This window comes from Colletotrichum truncatum (assembly GCF_014235925.2).
Source record: "Colletotrichum truncatum strain CMES1059 chromosome Unknown Contig_0003, whole genome shotgun sequence".
Taxonomy (NCBI): domain Eukaryota; kingdom Fungi; phylum Ascomycota; class Sordariomycetes; order Glomerellales; family Glomerellaceae; genus Colletotrichum; species Colletotrichum truncatum.
This window is the reverse complement of record NW_027222400.1, coordinates 6,047,882-6,065,905: the sequence shown is the minus strand read 5'-3', so window position 1 is coordinate 6,065,905 and position 18,024 is coordinate 6,047,882. Positions and strand designations below refer to the sequence as shown.

Sequence of the window (18,024 nt, the reverse complement as noted above, 5' to 3'; positions counted from 1 at the left end):
CTGCCATCTTTTTAGTATCAATTATTCGATTAAAATTTCCCAATATTTTTTTGTCGTTGAGAAAGTTAAACGATTCCTAACATGTCTGATCAAAACCTTTCCATCGTCCTGGCCGAGCGCCCCACGGCAGAGATTATTCCTGGCAAGACTTTCAGAGCTGAGCAGAAGCCCATTCCCAAGGCCGATGACCTCAAGGATGGCGAGATCCTCGTCGAGAACTGGTACCTCAGTCTTGACCCTGCCATGCGCGGCTGGCTCAACGGTAAGCCTCTTCTGCCCTTAATCAACCACTCGCCGAACGACCGCTGATTCCCGTCAAGACAAGCGCTCCTACCTCCCTCCCGTCCAGATTGGCGAGACCATGCGTGGCTCGACCGTAGGCCGTGTCATCGCCTCCAAGTCCTCCAAGGCCAACGTCGGCGATGTTCTCCCTGCCTTCGGCGGCTGGTCCGAGTACAGCGTCCTGCATGAAAGCCGTATCGAGCCCGTCTCCGCCTACCCCAAGGTCTCTCAACCCGTCGACTACCTGTCCGGCATCGGCATGACTGGCCTGACCGCCTACTTCGGCATGCTCCGCATCGGTGACCCCCAGCCCGGCGAGACTGTTGTCGTTTCCGGCGCTGCTGGTGCCACTGGTAGCGTCGCCGGTCAGATTGCTAAGCTCAAGGGCGCGCGCGTCGTTGGTATCGCTGGATCTGATGACAAGTGCCGCTGGTTGACTGAGGAGCTTGGCTTCGATGTCGCTCTGAACTACAAGGACCCCGAGTTCAGACAGAAGTTCAAGGAGGCGACGCCCAACTACATCAACGTCTACTTTGACAACGTCGGTGGCGAGATTTTGGACATGGCGCTGGCGCGGGCCAAGGAGCACGCCCGTTTCGTCATGTGCGGTGGCATCAGCCAGTACAACTCCGCAAACCCCCAGGGCCCCAAGGTAAGAAAAGCAACCCTGTGCACTTGATTCTCGGGCACGGAGTCTAACGAACTACAGAACTACTCCAACATCATTACCATGCGCATCAAGATGCAGGGCTTCATCGTCCTCGACTTCGTCAAGGAGTTCCCGCAGGCTCGCAAGGACCTTGCGCAGTGGCTCGAGGAGGGCAAACTTAAGCGCAAGGAGACGATCATCAAGGGCGGTCTCAAGGCGGCTGAGCAGGCTCTGGTCGACCTGTACAAGGGCATCAACACCGGCAAGCTGATTGTGGAGGTCAAGAACCCCAAGGATGCTGCTAAGTTGTAAGGGATCGATGGCTATGAGGGATTTCACCCCATGAATGACTTGATGACGTGTATTACTATCATAATGACCCAACGTTGGACTAAAAGGTGGCCAACAAATCAAAATAGTTAAATCATGAGCAAAAATCGTTACTATCAATGTGAACTGCAGCGAAGCCATCATACAAGTCGTAGATATTTACGCACTATCCCACACTTTAATATTTCTGATTCTTCTGCTTTAATAGCTATAGTGTATAATGCCCAGTATAACACCTGGTTGCGCAGCTCAGATGAATCAAAATGAGCCTCTTCCTACATAGGCAGGTATTCGCGCTCTGTTAAATGACAATTACGCCGATTAAGGACACGGTTGACATAGGTTCGGCCATATTTCTGGCAGCTTCTTCATGTCACACAGGCCAAGGAAAAGGCTGGTTGCAGAATTATACGACGTGTTGCTGATAAACAAGTTTTATTTAGCTTTTTACATTGCGGGGTCTATTGTTTGTATGTACAGCTAGGTTCTCGAATGCAGGTAGAGGTAGTAGGGAGATAAAGAGGTAGAAACGATGCAGGTATCACATATATGCAATGAAGCGAAGGACCCACTTGGCTGATTGCATTGCACTTCCCGAGCTTCCCTTCCGCACCGAATCATCTTCGACGAGCTTCATTTCTTGAGCTCGCCTCGACAACAGCCTACCTAGGGCGAACGATGCGTGCCGTCTGATGCGCTTCTCCTCCGAATGCTTTAACGGTATATCACGTTAATGCTGCTGCATCCATTTTGAGCCGCATCTAAGCTCGAAATCTTTGACCGAGGCAACCGGCCCATCGAAGGATCATCCCGGCGAACAAGATTACCCGCTACTTTCTCCACGATGCGACTGGTTCCCCCGACTACGAACGCGTTCTCATAGCTCTTTCTCTTAGCCAGAGACGGAAGTGGTAACGTTGACGACATAATCGGTATCCAACACCCTGAGAAGCCCTGCCTCCGTCGTGACCGCATCTGAGACACTCTGCCACCCTCAAGAATTCGACTGCAGATGCGATAGCCCGCTATGGCTTGGATGATCATGGTACAATAGAAGAGGGCATCATAGACCCCTACTTCATTTTCCTTCAGCTCAGGGGGAGGCTGAATTTTTATTGCGACACCGACCGACAGATCAAGCGACCGAACTCGAAACCAAAGTCATTAAACCAAGCTGCTCCTACATCAGATCCGAGGCCGAATATTCAGCTTCTTACACAGCTTCATATTCTAAAAGCTTGGCGAGGGAAGCCGATCCTTTCGCAAAGATTCGAGATGGGCTTGTCACCAGAGCAGGTCGCGCACCTGAACCGACAAGCAAGGCGTCGGGCTGAAAGAGCAGCGGAGGAGATGTCGTTTAATAAGGTCAGCTCAGAAGATTATCTCAAACGACTTAGAGCGAGAAGACGTCCAGGGAGACCATTCGAAATCGAAGATATCCCCGCTGCGGTAGAGATTGAAGACGAGACGGATATTCCGCCACTCAAGGCCAGCCACTCTCCCAATCCTAGGCGAACTCCCCATCCTCCACGATCAACAGCGACCCCGAAAGGAGCTCGAGGACCCAGTGCTCCTAGAACTCCATCGACATCGAAAGTCAAGGAAACTCCGAGCAGCAAGTCAACAGCAAGAATATCCACAAAGACCAGTGTCTCATTCCGAGGCTGGTCTCGAGAACGCTCGAAAAGTCAACATGACTTGTTGCAAAATATCCAGAGGCCTTCGACCACGACGTTGGATTCTGTGGGCATAAAATCAACTGGAATATCGGCTACCTCACCGTCTAGGTCAACTACGAACGTTTCTAAGCCGAACAAGTCCATCCGCAGAGTGGCATCTGTATCTGCAATACCCCCAAAGTCGGACCCTAGTGAAAAGGAAAACACCAAACCAGACTATAAACCAAAACATAGTCGCAGCCAGTCAAGCCCGACAGCAATACCTCCGTCAGATGCCCCTATGCCTCGGGGAACTCTCACAAAAAGGAGCTCTATACGTGCGCTGAAGGATAAGATTCGGAGAGTGGCGAGCGCTTTTGAACTACGCTCTACTGAAGACGATTCGGAACCCAGCAACGGCATTACCTTGCAACACAACAAGTCTACTAGAAGTCTGTTGCGGTATTCAGCTACACGCATTCGCCGGCGCCGCTTAGACACTGTCAACGAAGAAGCATGACCAGGAAATACAATGAAACGATACAGAAAATGTCCTCCCGACCATCGGGCAGTTGACGACCAAGATCCAGACCAGGACCCATAGAAGCTCGGCGCACGAAGAAATGTTTTATGATTGGACATAATTTGCTAGGCAGACCACGACTATCTATACTGACCATATACCGTGATGGTACAAACGCTAGTACTTTTCTATATTAATGATACCCTGTCTACTATATGAACTCCATGCTGAAACCACTCGCCTTCTTGTTCTCTTTGTTGATGTATCGTCACGCCTTCAAGGTTGCCTGAAATTCGGGCGAGAAAGGGTAGTCGATGTACCCTGCTGGCAGTTTGGGCGTGTAAAAGGTCGTTCTATCATATTTCTCTAGGTCAATGCCTTCTTTAACGCGGAAGACAAGGTCAGGGTTGGAAATGAAGAAGCGGCCGAAGACAATAGCAACATCGTACTTCTTGTACGTCTCGTCAACTGCTTCCCTTGCCTTCTCTGCATCCAGTCCACCGGCGATCAATACGGGGCTAGTGTTGTCCCAAAGCTCAACCAGCCACTGCACCGTCCGCTGACCGCCCGAACTCGTGTCGTCGTTTCCGCTGATTCGCGCCTCGATGAGGTGCAGGTACGCCAGACCCAAGGGCTTCAACTCCTCCGTTAGGTACTTGAAGGTCGGGTCCGGATCGTCCATCAGCATGCCTTGGAAATCGCTGTACGGGCTCAACCGGACGGCCGTCTTGTCAGCCCCTACGGCGTCAATAACAGCCTTCGTCACCTCGAGGTGGAAACGCGCCCGCTTTTCGATACTACCGCCCCAGGCATCGGTGCGTTTGTTGCAGGTGTCTTGGAGAAACTGGTCCGGCAGATAACCATTGGCGCCGTGTATTTCCACGCCATCAAAGCCAGCCTTGATTGCGTTCCGAGCGGCCTGCGCATAGTCTTGAATTGTTTGCAAAATGTCCTCCTCACTTAATTCAACAGGTGTCGGACTGTCTTCGTTGATGGGAACTGCGCTTGATGATTCCAAGTTCAAGCCCAGCTGCTGCAGTATATCTTGTCGCCCGCCACGACCGAGGTGCCACAGCTGGCAGTAAATAAATGATCTTTTCGCATGAACGGCGTCTGTCACTTCTTTCCAGCCCGCAATCTGCGCTTCAGTCCAGATGCCAGGCACATTCCATCGGCCGGCTGTGCGATACGAGATGAGAGTCCCCTCTGAAATGAGCAGTGTACCCGGTACACAGGCTCTCTGCTCGTAATACTCTACGATTGTCTTGAGTTAGCGCACCGGAATTGAAGCGTGGTGTGTCGCGCCCACCTTTCATCATGGGCGTTGGAGTCCATTCATCGTCTGCCCGATATCGTGTCAATGGAGCCAACGCCAGCCGGTTTTCCAGCTGAATGGCTCCGACCTTTAACGGCGAAAAGAGTTTTGACATTGTTACGAGCTATCAATCTGGACGTTGTTTTCCAGGTTGAATCACGATTCTGCGTTTGGGGAGTTCTCGGTGTCGTTGGAAGAAATGTCGCAATGACGAGATTAGAGTATTATAAAGCAGCTTATTATCATTCTTCCCGAACACTACTGACGCTACGCCGTAAGGCGCAACATCCTGGCTCCCGCCGCACAACTTGCCGATGCATGCCGCCGGAAATCCTCCGCCTTGATCTCATCATTCGGTTGAATGAATACCGCAATTATCGTCAGCTACGGGTTGCAGTAAACCGTTTTGAAACGCCCAATTGTTAAGCATTCATAATGTCACTAAAACGAATAAAAAAAAAAAAAGTCAGGTATTAACAAAAATCAACCCACACGTACGCTAAAGACGACTTGCGGGTGCGCATCGGCTCAAAACATGCCGATAAAGAAATCCAGCCAACGATCGGCGGAGGGGACTACCAATCCGCATCGGGCCTCCTGCCGACATATCCTTAGTGGATCGCTCGCTTCGGACTCGAACAATTCCCCCTTGGTGAACGGTTTCCATTGGCGGTGTTGACGTAGTGGATTTGTGTAAGCATTAACGGATCGAATTGCGAGATGGAAGAACCGGCGCTTCGGCACCGAGAGCTGCGGCGCATTGATTTGAGTCGAATGTGCACTTCGCAATGTCTTCGACACCAGAAGTTTTCCATTTTTGGCACGCCGTTCTTTAGGGGCCACGGGGAATACCATGATGAAAGACGATGCCACATCCAAACATTCTCGACAAGAAGCCTTGGTCGCTGACAGGGCTTCAAGTGGTGATGAAGTCGACATGCCAACATCATCTACAAGTCAGCAGGATGGGAAAGACAGCGACGCGGAGAGCATTGGCGGGCAGAGAAACACCATGTCACGAAAGCGTATGCTGCTGGCCTTCTCTGCCTTGTCGGTGTGTCTTTTTGTCTCCTTCATCGACCAGACCAGCGTCTCGACGGCGGTCCCGGCGATTGCAGGCGACCTGGATACCGGCACGGCGACGTCATGGATTGGGACGTCGTTCCTTATCGCCTCTACCGCCTTCCAGCTTATCAACGGGCGTCTATCTGACCTTTTCGGGCGCAAGAATCTTCTCATGATATGCCTGGTGTTAATGGCTCTCGGAGATATTCTCTGCGGGTTCTCGAAAACGAAAGAGCAGTTGTTTGCTTTTAGGGCTATCGCAGGTATTGGGGGTGGCGGGATCAACAGCATTGTGATGATCATCGTCAGTGATATCACGACATTGGAGAATCGAGGAAAATACCAAGGTGAGTGTTTGCGTTTTTTAATGGAATGCTGGATGCTCATCAGCTACAGGTGTCCTTGGAGCTGTTCTAGCTCTCGCAAACGGAGTTGGTCCCTTCGTTGGCGGTGCGGTCGTTCAGAAGTCGACCTGGCGATGGGTTTTCTGGATGGTTCCAATCATCAGTGCCCCGGCAGCTCTCACGATTCTCTTCTGCTTGCCTTTGAAACACCAATCCGGCAGTTACGCTGAGAAGATTAAAAAGATTGATTACGGTGGCATAGTACTTAACATGGCTTCGGTCCTATTGCTTCTCATCCCGCTATCTGGCGGCGGTGTGACGTACCCATGGTCATCGCCATTTGTTATTTCAGCCGTCACTATAGGTGGTGTGCTAGGAGTTCTGTTTGTGCTTTTTGAATGGAAGCTCGCAAAACTACCCATCATGCCTTTGCGCCTGTATCAGGCGCCACATTGCAGTTGTCTGTACGGGCAAACATTTCTCATGGGCCAGGCATACTTTGGCAATCTGTTCTACTTTCCGATCTACTTTCAGTCTATTCTCAAATACTCTCCGCTTGTTGCTGGAGCGCTTATTCTGCCCGTTATCCTCTCAACGTCGGTGCTCTCTATCCTCTCTGGGCAGTATATGCTCCGTGTCGGACGCTACATGCCCTGCATTCTCGCAGGCTTCTTTCTCTGGACGCTCGGTAACGGTCTTACTATCATGTTTGACCGCGATACTGGACTAGGAGAACTCATTGGACTGCTCATCATCGTCGGTTCAGGCATTGGACTCACTCTACAGCCGACGTTGGTAGGGATGTACGCCAATTCCCGCAGCGAGGACCGAGCTGTGACTACCGGCTTGCGAAACTTCATCCGGACCATCGGCGGCGCTTTCGGTCTTGTTATATCAGGAGTCATTCTGTCAAACACTTTGAGAAAAGAGTTGCGTGGGAAGGATTTCGTTACAGATGATGTGATTGCAGAGCTCACGTCTTCGACATATGCGCTAGACGAGAAGGGATTCTCTGAAGAAGAGAAGACAGTCATTTTGAAGGCATACATGGAGGGATTGCATTACATCTTCATTTACTACGTTGTATGCTCTGGCATCAGTCTGGTCCTTACTCTGGGCGTGGGAAACACCAGTTTGAAGGCGAAGAAGCCAGCATCTGAAGAGGCATCAGACGAAGGCCCCTCGCAATCGACACCTATCGAACTTGAGGGCGAGAAGAAGGACAGCCATTGAGTGCGTTTAGATGGAAGCATTGGATTCAGCGAAAGTACTATCAAGCATCTGGATGAGCGTCAATAATTCACAAAATGTTGCATTTAGTCGGAGTTAGGACATGGAAGACCCCAAAAACAGGCTTCAATACATATCACATAGAAGATGAACACATCAAAATGCAAGGTTTCATTCGGCTCCAGCCCGGAAGTTTAACTCAGCTAACCGGGATGACGTCTTTTCCCTCCCGCAACTCAATTCATCTCCCTTCAACAATCACCTATCGTTTCCAAATGTCACTATCCGAGTGGACATTACTTCAACAATCATCCTTCCAGTACTTTCTTATCTCCAATTTGCAAACTCGTTGACGCCCGCAAAGGCCCCACCACTTGGCCTCCTTATCAGCATCCATGTGGCAAAAGTCCCTAAGCTCCGACGGTTCATTTGGTCCGACGAAGATCTTGGGACCCTAACCCCTGCTACGTCTTACCCCGCGAAACTTATCGCGATAAGAAACTGAATTCATGCAGCTTTGATGGGATAGCGGGGTTGCATAGAGCGGCAGCTTGAGGTGCGAACATTGCGGTAAACAGTATTCCGTTCAATGCAGCGGGGTATTGATAGGGATAGAAGATCAGACGGGAAAATTGAGCCGATGTAAAGGCTGTAGTTGTGTATCCGTACGCTGGGAAGCGGACGACTGTGTACGATCAATATCAGCCTCAAAAGGTTCCCTTTCTCACCTCTCTGACCTCATGAAGAGTCATTCAAGTCAGACAACATATGTTTACTATCACCATAATCGAAGTAAAGAATCGAACTAAACATGCCTGAAATCTACCACTCGCACCCGGATTACGGTTTCCCCCGTGACTTCAAGGGATACGGTGAAAAAGGTCTTGCCTGCACGTGGCCCAACGACGCTAAAATCGCCGTTTCTTTTGTCATCAACTACGAAGAAGTGAGTCCTTTTCCCCCAATTATCTAATCCGACGACTACTAACGCGGCTCCAGGGTGGCGAGAAATCCGTCCTTGCCGGCGATGGTGTCTCCGAGGCGAACCTCCGCGAGAACCCCAGTGGCCCGCCTCGCATCAACGAGCGAAATTACAATGTTGAGTCCGAGTATGAGTATGGCTCTCGCGCAGGCTTTTGGCGCCTCTTCCGTCTATTCAACTCACGCCACATGAAATTCACTCTATATGCCGTCGCGCAAGCCGTAGAGGAGCAGCCAGAGGTTGCGACTCGCTGCGTCGAGGAAGGTCATGATGTTGCATCGCATGCGTACCGCTGGGTCGACTACCATGATTTTCCTGTGGAGAAGGAAAAGGAGTATATCCGCAAAGCCATCACATCTTTAAAGTCGCTGACGGGATACGCGCCCAAGGGATGGTACTATGGTCGCAACTCGCCACACTCGAGGACTCTGGTGCCCCAGGTGTACGAGGAGATGGGCGAGGAGTTAGTCTGGGCTAGTGATACTTACGCTGACGACGTACCCTACTGGATTGACCTTCCTCTGGAGCGAGATAGGGAGGATGCGAAGGGCTGCTTGATGGTGCCGTACAGTTATGACTGCAACGATTTCAAGTTTCACGTTGCTGGCTCGGGGTTCCGCGACCCTATGGGGTTCTATACTCACTTAAAGAATGCGTTCGATGTGTTGTATGAAGAGGGACAGGAAGGTACGCCAAAGATGATGACCATTGGCTTACACTGCCGCATTATTGGTCGTCCTGGCAGACTGGGAGCTCTGAGAGACTTTGTAGATTACATTGCACAAAAAGAAGGCGTTTGGGTAGCGACAAGGACAGAGATCGCAGAGGCCTTCAAGAGCAAATACCCTTATAAGAAGGGGCAGTTGGTATAAACCGAGTAGACGTTGATAGGCTAGGAAGTAAAAGCTTTTTTTTTTTTTTTTTTTTTTTTTTAAGTTTGGAGCTATAATGAGTGCCGTTCTTCTTCACTGATCGACAGAGAATGTACAAATGGACGAAAAACAAAAAGATATGATCAGTGGGAGGCTTGAACTCCCGACCTTGGCATTACCAGACATGTCGTATGACATATTAGTACCACGCTCTAACCAACTGAGCTAACCGACCCGATGCGATGACTAATCAGTTGTTGTCGAGACTCTGTTTTTGCAAGTTCATCAGGAACACTCCAGACGAGGGTGTGGTCAAGGCGACCATTGGGGGGGGGGGATAACCTGACCAATTACCCACTTATTTTGTGATTTGTGGGGCTACCCTGAGATCAGCTGACCATGGTCAGCTAGTTAGCTATGGTCAGGTTGAAATTCCTTAGCGCGGTTTGAAACCTCACCCTTGACATACTTTTTGTAAGAACATACGACATTGAAACGCTTCCAAATCCGTTCCGAATCGATTTACAATGGCTCTTCAATCGATTGAAAATCTCTTCCCTCGCCTAGAGGGAATAAGTCCTCTATTAGAACCTACTAGTCTTGATGCAGAAGCTGAAGAAGACTTAAATCTTTACTATCAACTACCAGCCCAGGCCCAGTCTGGCTTACCAGTAAATGAGGAGGTAGGGATATATGAGAACGACTTTGGAATTAGTTCTAAATCGATTCAGGATCAACTCGAAACCGATTCAGAAATACCTCCAACACTTGTTTCATCAGAGGCAACCCGTTCTGGGCATAATAGCCTCAGGGATGTTCATGTACTTGCTCAAAAAGTAATCTTTCTACCTACATTTATAGAATATCCAGAAACAAGTGAGAATGGAGTCCTTTATGTTATTGATATAAGGACTTTAAATGAGGAGGATATTAAATCGCCTTGGAGAATGGTAAACGAACTACTTTTGAATCGATCCGGGATCGATCCCGAACTACTTCAGAACTAATTACATCACAGATTCAGTACAACCATGCCCGGCAATTCCCACCAAAACGGACGACTTCAGCATTCCTTCAAAATGCTGTTTGTTTACGTTCAACTTACACTTGTACAGGTGGAAAGGCATGCTCTTATTTCGATCAGAATCTTCCATGCTGGAAGCATCAGAAAGTTACCCCAGAAATCTTGCAAAGTATTGAAGCATTACGAACAGAGGTACTACAGTATGATCTCAAACGGAAAGCAGTTTCATAAGCATTCAGAATCGATTCCGAACGGGTTCGGAACCCTTTTAGAAATAATATACTAATACTTATAAATAGATGGGCACAAGCACAGATAAAACGTTTCCAACAACATACCGCCTGCCGACCGTTTACAGAAAGATGTAGTCTTGAAGTAGTTAATACAGAGTATGGGGTAAGAAGCCTTTCTGAATGGATCGGGAATCAATTTGGAACTGATTCGGAATCACTTTAGTATATTCCAGGAACTTCCCAGATTACAGCCCGCTGCATCTGCTGGTCACAAAGTCTCCAAGGAGAAAACCATTATATTGGCTTTCCTCCAATCGAATTCCAGCTATATTTACCTCTAATCAAAACTATACTTCAAGGGGGAAGTATAGAAGAAAGCTCCCCTACTGATAGCTGTTATCTTTTTGCTAGCAATAAGAGGAGAATTACACGATGCGGTAAGTAAATTAGTATCGAATCGATTCCAAATGGGTTCCCAACTGATTCTGAATCAATCTAGACGCTAATCATATCGTTCCTGAAACAATTCTTCAAATTACGTGTTCAGTAAAATGGAACTTCTGGGTCCCGCTTGATCTAGAAGCTACCCCAGTTATTCTTCTAACTTCTCATGGGGTCCATTTACATCCACCACCACCACCAGTTAGAGCCCCAGCTAGTATTATATCTAGGCTGCAACAGGTAGTCCAGAAGATCAATCAACCTAGAACGGGGTTAAGTGAGAATCCTTCTAGAATCGTTTCCGAACCGATTCAGAACTAATCCAGTATTGATTCTAGATGCATTCCTACAATCTCGCGAACTTCAGGAATTCTGTGATACTTATAATAGCCAGACTATTACAAGCGTTCATCAAAGTCTAGCAAATACAGACTTCTTACGCTCAATTATCCGTAAACAAGAAGCAATTAGCTTTCCAGCAGGCTGTTCACGTCTAGCGATTTGGTATGAATACCAGTATGCTCAAACTAGGCGTCAAATTCGGGTATGAAGTGATTCTGAATCGGTTCTGAGCGGGTTCAATACTAATTTACTTATAGTATATTCAGTACTTTAATGATGACGGCAATACATACCTATGTATTGTATTTCATGCAGAGCAAGCTGAATTATGGAAGAAAGAGGCTTTTAATACTTTCCAGGTAGATACAAACTATAAACATCTAGCTGGAAAGGAGGAAGTTGAGGTTATTTGGGGATGGTATAATTCGATATCTTCGAAAGGTGCGTAATCGCTTCTAAATCGATTTAGAACGGATTCTTAACAGATTCCTAACTATTTTAGCAATTCCACTTATCCGAGTTTTTACCAATTCTGAAAGTACAGAAATGTATCAGCAGATGTATACAATTGTGTTTAAACTACTTTATAAGAAATTTGGATATAAAGTCAAGTGGAAACACCTTCATGGTAGGGGTCTACTAGGTATTACAGTTGATCAAGACCATAAAAACCTTATTGGTATGGGTTCTTAATAGTTTCTAAACCGATTCAGAACCGATTTATAACTAATTATCTAGGGTTTGGGAAATATCTATCTCTGGAATGTGACCCAGAGCATAGACCATGGGCATGGCAGGTTGAACGCTCTGTACGCTTCTGTTTAATTCATTTCCAACGAGGGATTGAGGCATACTGTACAGAAGACCGTAGCCCTGACTCTCTATGGAATCAAATGCGCAGCCTACTATTCTGCCGTTCCTCAGAAGACTACTTCGCTTTATGTCAGGCATTTGAGAGTAAGGATCAATTCTATATCGCTTCCGAATCGCTTCAGAATCACTTGGGAACTAATTTACTTAGCTGAACCTCAAATAAAAGCATGGGCTCAACATAAAGCCCGAAAAACAATTGCAGCTGGACTTAATCAGAACTGCTCTAAAATCCCCTTATCAGATTGGAGTCAATTCATACCTAATACAAATACTGTTGAGGTTTTACATGAAGCCTCATATACTTGGAGTAATCGGTATTTACCATTACTTAGATGTATCCAGAAGTAAGTTTGGAATCCCTTCTGAATTGATTCGGAATTGGTTTGGAATGCGTTGAGAACTAATTCAAAAGTACTTAGATGTGCAGAATACGATCGCCATCTTTTAGAGCAGGATACAGTGTTTACAACACTAGGAATCCGGCTTTCCTGGAAAGATGTTTCTATTATTGGCCGTTATAATACAGCTGCAAGCCGTTTACGTAAGTTAAAAATACTTTAATATTTATTAATAATTATTTCTAAATTATTTTAGAACTTAAACGCCAACGCCAGAGGTAATCCCGTGAGCAACTAGATAATGAACGTGTTGAAAGGCTTTTATCAACCCGACTCTTTACGTCTAGTCCCTCAAGGGGTACTAATTCAAGAAGTCCATCCTCAATTCCGAATCGATCCCGAAGTCTTTCAGAAGCGATTCGGAATCGATCCCCTCGTCTTTCCCATGCTTCATCTTCTGGGGTTATTAGGTCAAATACTCTCCAAAGAACATCTATTTCTAACTTAAGAAACGAAATCAGACAGGGACAACAAGATGACTTTGACTTACAGAAGCAAAGTCTAGAATTAGAAGAAAAGCGATTAGAATTAGAAGCAAGAAAACTTCTAGTTGAAAAACAGAAGCTTGAACTACAAGAAAAGGAACTAGAGTTAGCAGAGCGGCGGAGAAGGTTAGGACTTTGATAGCATATAGGATAGGTAGAGAATCGATTCTAAATCATTTCTATATTGATTTAGAAATGCTTTTTTAAAAAAAAGCTTAAAAACCGAACGCCCCGGGTATCTATAAAGAATTGATTCTAAAGCGGTTCCAAATCGGTCCCGAAAGAAGTCCCAAACTGGTTCCAAACCGATCCTGAATTGATTCAGGCCTCATCTTCTTCATCATCCTCAAAGCGGGCCCAGACCTCACATTCCTGATCGCGAAGGGCGGGAGGACATTCTGAATCGATTCGTAATTAGTTCTGAACTGCTTCAAGACTGATTCTAAACTTACTATCATTGCGGGCAGTGGTGCAGTAGGTGCACTTGCCCTTGGCAGGGAAGCCGGCGGCGCGACGCATTTCGGCGAAGTTGATCTGTTGCAGAATCAATTCAGAATGGGTTCCAAAAGGATTCCGGATCGATTGAGAATCACTTACCACAGTTTGGTTGCCCCGCTTGCGCGTGGGCACGGCAAGAAGGGGGGGAGGGGTCTGCGCCTTCCGTTTCTTGGAAGGAGTCTGCAGCTCGCTGTCATCGCGAGCGCCGATGGCGATGCCGTGGATGCGGTCGTAGAATTCTATTCATAATCAGTTTAGAACTAGTTCAGAATCGGTACAGAATCAGTTCAGAATCACTTACCAGCTGCATCATCGTTCTCCTCGACGGAGTTCGCGCCGGACTTGCGGCTCTTAACCTTGGCCGGGACCCCGTCGAGCTTGTGCTTCTTGATGTGGTTCTTGAGGTTCGACTCGCTCGAGAACCGCTCCGTCTAATCGATTCGAAATTAGTTCTGAACTGATCCGGAACTGATTCTGAATTACCTTGGTGCACGTGATGCTGCTGGATCTACCACCCCAGCGGCAGTAGAGTTCGCCAGGGGCGAGCTTGACTTCGCCAGCCTGAATCGATTCAGAACTGTTTCTGAATCGTTGTGGAATCGCTTCTGAATCACTTACCTCGTTGAACTCGAAGGGAGGAAGATCCTCCATGCGGTGGTTCTTGCCGCCCTGGAGAAGACCTTCTTTGTTGTTCGAATATTCGTAGGCGCACATTCAGGGGTCAATCGTGATGTGTATTGTGCTTCTTCTTTTCCTAAGACCTGTCCGTATCCCTTACGCGCCTTCTTCCGGCGTGTTCCCTGTGACTAAGCGCACCTAGCGCGGTCCTCGGCCAAACATTCCTCCTAGCGCCTTCCTGGCATCCTAGGCGCTCTGCGTGTGCATCGCTTCCAGCGCCCCTGGCCTACCACCCTTTTTGACATTTGTAGGTCTTGTAATCGTCCTGATTCTGAATCAGTTCTGAATCGATCCTAAACCGATTCCATTGTACTTACAGAATCCCTGTATGAAGGCATGATGTCGGATTTCTGAACTGATTCGGAAGTAATTAGGAATCGGTGCGCCAGGGGGGGGGGGGGCGCATACGATTTGAAAGGGTTACGGAGGGAAAAGGAAGAGAATCAGAATAGAATAGGGATTTAAATATTAATATGGGGTATGCACCCTAATCAGTAGTGGGACGCAATCAGTAACTGGTCCGTGCACCTGACCGATTAAAAATTCCATGGTCAGGTGGACCCACTTCACCTCAATACAGCCAATCATAAAATTGGTCAGATAGACCCATAATTCATTTAAATAAGTGGGTAATTGGTCAGGTTATCCCCCCCCCCCAATGGTCGCCTTGACCATACCCTCCTCCAGACCCGCTGCAGCCATCTCTAGGCTTATTGCAGCCCCTCCAATGCTCCAAAATCCCAGTCTGGATCTGTCGTGACTCCAATATGCATCTGTGTGCTTCCTTGGCTCTGTTGCGACTCATCTTGCAAAAGTTCTGAGTCATGCCAGTTGGTAGTTTGTTCACCGAACTCTGTGGACTCTATTTCCTTAACGGTAAAGTCGTTTTGCACCATCTCATTGAACATCCTCCATCCCTGCCAGCCTCCCGGTGCTTCTTCATCGACCTCCATGAAGGCCTCCTTGACAGCATCTGAAATGGTGTTACTGATGGTCGGTTTCTCTGCCGCGCCACTTTGTAAAGCTATGGCAGCAGTTGCAGGTGGCTGGGTTTCAGAGCCCGCCCCCAGCGGGTCTAGAGTAGTAAATGAAGCCATAGACGGGTTAACTATGGTCTTGAATAGGCTGTCTGAGAGGGCATCGAACACGTCGCGGTATTTGACGGCACCTGGCCATTTTTCACCAAATATGGTGAGAGATTGGGAGCAGGCACGAGTAGCTTCCAGTGCGTCATAGGAGAACACGGATTTGTCTCGCCAAAGACAATACACCAGCGTCAGGCCAGCTATAAAACACGAGTGTAATGCCATCATGGTATAACTCAGCGTCTTTTGCTGGTTGAGACGTTTGTATGCCGTACAAATGCAAGCTGCTGATTGCATGCAAGTGAGAAATCTAGAGTCTCTGGTATTCAAAGTCGGGAGGAGAACGGTAAAGAGCGAGAGCACTGATTTGTGGTATTGCCTGCACATGGAAATCAGCTTTCATTATAGGTCCATTTGTTGGAACCTCTGCTTACAAGTGAAAGAAATCTCTGGAGTCGTGGTAAGCGCTTTCCGGATCGTACATCCAAGTGATCGATGTGGCGTCTTTTGGCGGGTGAGGAATCGTTTTCGCCCATTCATCTAATTCTGCCCGAATGATAGCCATTTTTGAGTCAATCTTGACCCTTACTTCTGCAGGCCCAGTAAACACCTCCTTATCGACGCGGTAAGCGTATTTATGGATTCTTGACTTGATCTTGCACAACTTGATAATATGGATGAAGGGTTTCATATTTGACCAAGCCACCATTGGAGGCATCGGGGGGTTTCCAAGTGCAGTCAGATCCCAAAAGATGTCGCTGTCGCTCGAAAGCTGCCACACTATGTAAGCATAAAGAGCCTCTAGAGCTAGGACTGAACTTGCCTCAACGTCAATATCTCTGTCATCAATCGCAAACGGGCGTCCAAGCACCACACTGGTCATTCTATCCAAACAGTAACAGGCCCAAAACACTCTCTTTCGAATCTCATTCTCACGTGGGCTCTGAGTCGATATCATGCTTGCATGCTTTCTATGCAGGCCAAGTTCTATGCAAAGGGTCATGGCATATCGAACTTGTGACCAGCAACCTGCTCCGAATGGACTCCGCTGCCCATGGACTGCAAGTAATATGAGGAATTGAACCGTGGCCAGATTGTGCTGCTCCAAAACGAAGTCCATGTGCTCAATCGCTGCAAGAAGATGTCCCTATAATTGTTAATCAATAATAGTAAAGGAGGATAAAGGAACAAGGTGCATTTTACCTCGGGATTTACTTCGCATGGCTTTTTCATTAGTTGTAGGAATCTTGCGGAAATTGCGTAGATTAAATGCATAATGCTTCGTTCATGCACCGACAGAGCCTCTTGGTTATGCTGCTTTTCAAACAGAACGGCATACAACTTGCGGTCTAATATGGGCCAACGAGTATGCAGGCGGTCGAAGAAAACATTGAAAAGTATCTTCGCCTGTGATAGACAAGGAAGTTCTGAGGTGAAATCATCCAAACTTGAAGACGAAGGTGGGTTCGAGGGTGGCCGCAAAAGACGTGGCTGCGGAAAGGGCATGGCATCACTAGTGGCTCTACTACCATCTTTGTGAAAGATGGAACTTTGAAGCATACGTGCTATTGTCGCCCCAGAACTGGAGCCAAGATAGAAAGGCTCCGGCGCAGTGTCTGTTGTGCCGGAAGCGCAGAGCGACAAGTATGCCACCCCGTTGACCAGCGAAGAAGGCTCATCTTCAGAATATGATTCTTGAGATTCGCGACGTCGAAAGCCCTGCTGCTCTGGCACGACGCTTGAACCTGTTTTTAGAAAGTGGTCCTCAGCATAATCTGGCATTTGCGCTTCGAGGAAGGCTATACGCTCTTCCAAGGCACTGATGTATAACGACTTGCCACCAGGGTACTGCGGTCTAACTGGTCTTTCATAGACACAGACCACATTAGCCTTTTCGCAAGATTTGCAGCCTGGGTGTTCGCCATCACACTGTCATGTTTAGCACTTAAAGTGTGTCCCAAGTACCCGAGAAATACATACACGTTGCTTCCTCCGCTTGCAGCGCTTGCAAGCCAGAGATACCCGCGCTTTGCGGGGTGGTGGAGGTGGCCCAACAGGCGGGATCGTATGTGGGCTCACCGGGCTCTCAGGATGAGATCCCGTCCTTGAGGCGGAAGTCTGATATCCGAACATCTTAATGAGCATAAGCTGGTCCACAAATCCCTTCTATTGATGGTACAGGATTGAGTCATTCGCAAATCGAGGAAAGGAGGAAGAAAATAATTGGGAAGAATTCCAACCGATCGGATTCCTGGAGAGATAGTGGAACTAGGGACCTATCCAAAATCTCCGATGCTGAAGTGTATGCCCGATTAACATGGACGAATGTCTTTCAAGGTGGCAGGACTCCGTAAATACCCCACAGATAGCTGACCCGTAGTCGGTTAACCAAATGCACATCACAGATAAGAGATGCTGTCAGGGGGTATACCATAGCCTCCTTATCTCCGCCTATGATATTTCCGTCTCTAGGTTCCTTGGCGTATGCTCAGGCTATCTGACGGCTGTGTACTATTTCTTGCTACGTTTCACTTTGCCTACTCACTTTATCTCTATGACACCAGTGGGTAGCCCGTGCTAGCCCAAGCTGAGGCTAATGTAAAAGTAAGACTAAACTACCGGTGCGATGGTGATAATCATAGCTGGGATAAGTTCGGCTAGGTAGAATGTAAAAGATGAGCTCAGTAGCAGAGCTTACAAGAATCAACAAAACAAAG

The 18,024-nt window shown here is 47.8% G+C and overlaps 8 protein-coding genes across 8 annotated transcripts; 5 read left to right on the top strand and 3 right to left on the bottom strand.

Moving 5' to 3' along the window:
- Positions 1–81: 81 nt before the first annotated feature.
- CTRU02_206551 (nadp-dependent leukotriene b4 12-hydroxydehydrogenase) lies at positions 82–1,243 on the top strand (the record flags this gene model as incomplete). Its single annotated transcript, XM_036730159.1, has 3 exons — positions 82–262; positions 321–934; positions 992–1,243. The coding sequence occupies 3 exons, from the start codon at positions 82–84 to the stop codon at positions 1,241–1,243; spliced, it is 1,047 nt and encodes a 348-aa protein (XP_036578132.1).
- Positions 1,244–2,536: 1,293 nt separating this feature from the next.
- CTRU02_206550 (uncharacterized protein) lies at positions 2,537–3,439 on the top strand (the record flags this gene model as incomplete). The annotated part of the gene is made up of 1 exon (XM_036730158.1): positions 2,537–3,439. The coding sequence occupies one exon, from the start codon at positions 2,537–2,539 to the stop codon at positions 3,437–3,439; it is 903 nt and encodes a 300-aa protein (XP_036578131.1).
- Positions 3,440–3,710: 271 nt separating this feature from the next.
- CTRU02_206549 (nadh:flavin oxidoreductase nadh oxidase family protein) lies at positions 3,711–4,872 on the bottom strand (the record flags this gene model as incomplete). The annotated part of the gene is made up of 2 exons (XM_036730157.1): positions 3,711–4,696; positions 4,752–4,872. The coding sequence occupies 2 exons, from the start codon at positions 4,870–4,872 to the stop codon at positions 3,711–3,713; spliced, it is 1,107 nt and encodes a 368-aa protein (XP_036578130.1).
- A 741-nt stretch (positions 4,873–5,613) lies between these two features.
- On the top strand, positions 5,614–7,399 carry CTRU02_206548 (major facilitator superfamily transporter; the record flags this gene model as incomplete). Its single annotated transcript, XM_036730156.2, has 2 exons — positions 5,614–6,169; positions 6,219–7,399. 2 exons carry the CDS (start codon positions 5,614–5,616, stop codon positions 7,397–7,399), a joined length of 1,737 nt encoding a protein of 578 aa, XP_036578129.2.
- Positions 7,400–8,207: 808 nt separating this feature from the next.
- On the top strand, positions 8,208–9,250 carry CTRU02_206547 (chitin deacetylase 1 (polysaccharide deacetylase); the record flags this gene model as incomplete). The annotated part of the gene is made up of 2 exons (XM_036730155.1): positions 8,208–8,342; positions 8,396–9,250. 2 exons carry the CDS (start codon positions 8,208–8,210, stop codon positions 9,248–9,250), a joined length of 990 nt encoding a protein of 329 aa, XP_036578128.1.
- A 3,552-nt stretch (positions 9,251–12,802) lies between these two features.
- Positions 12,803–13,009, top strand: CTRU02_206546 (uncharacterized protein; the record flags this gene model as incomplete). The annotated part of the gene is made up of 1 exon (XM_070204737.1): positions 12,803–13,009. One exon carries the CDS (start codon positions 12,803–12,805, stop codon positions 13,007–13,009), a length of 207 nt encoding a protein of 68 aa, XP_070061841.1.
- Positions 13,010–13,367: 358 nt separating this feature from the next.
- On the bottom strand, positions 13,368–14,258 carry CTRU02_206545 (uncharacterized protein; the record flags this gene model as incomplete). Its single annotated transcript, XM_036730153.2, has 6 exons — positions 13,368–13,444; positions 13,499–13,580; positions 13,644–13,783; positions 13,846–13,975; positions 14,028–14,105; positions 14,163–14,258. 6 exons carry the CDS (start codon positions 14,256–14,258, stop codon positions 13,368–13,370), a joined length of 603 nt encoding a protein of 200 aa, XP_036578126.2.
- Positions 14,259–14,932: 674 nt separating this feature from the next.
- On the bottom strand, positions 14,933–17,440 carry CTRU02_206544 (fungal specific transcription factor domain-containing protein; the record flags this gene model as incomplete). Its single annotated transcript, XM_036730152.1, has 5 exons — positions 14,933–15,686; positions 15,742–16,079; positions 16,131–16,454; positions 16,511–17,236; positions 17,288–17,440. The coding sequence occupies 5 exons, from the start codon at positions 17,438–17,440 to the stop codon at positions 14,933–14,935; spliced, it is 2,295 nt and encodes a 764-aa protein (XP_036578125.1).
- Positions 17,441–18,024: the final 584 nt, after the last annotated feature.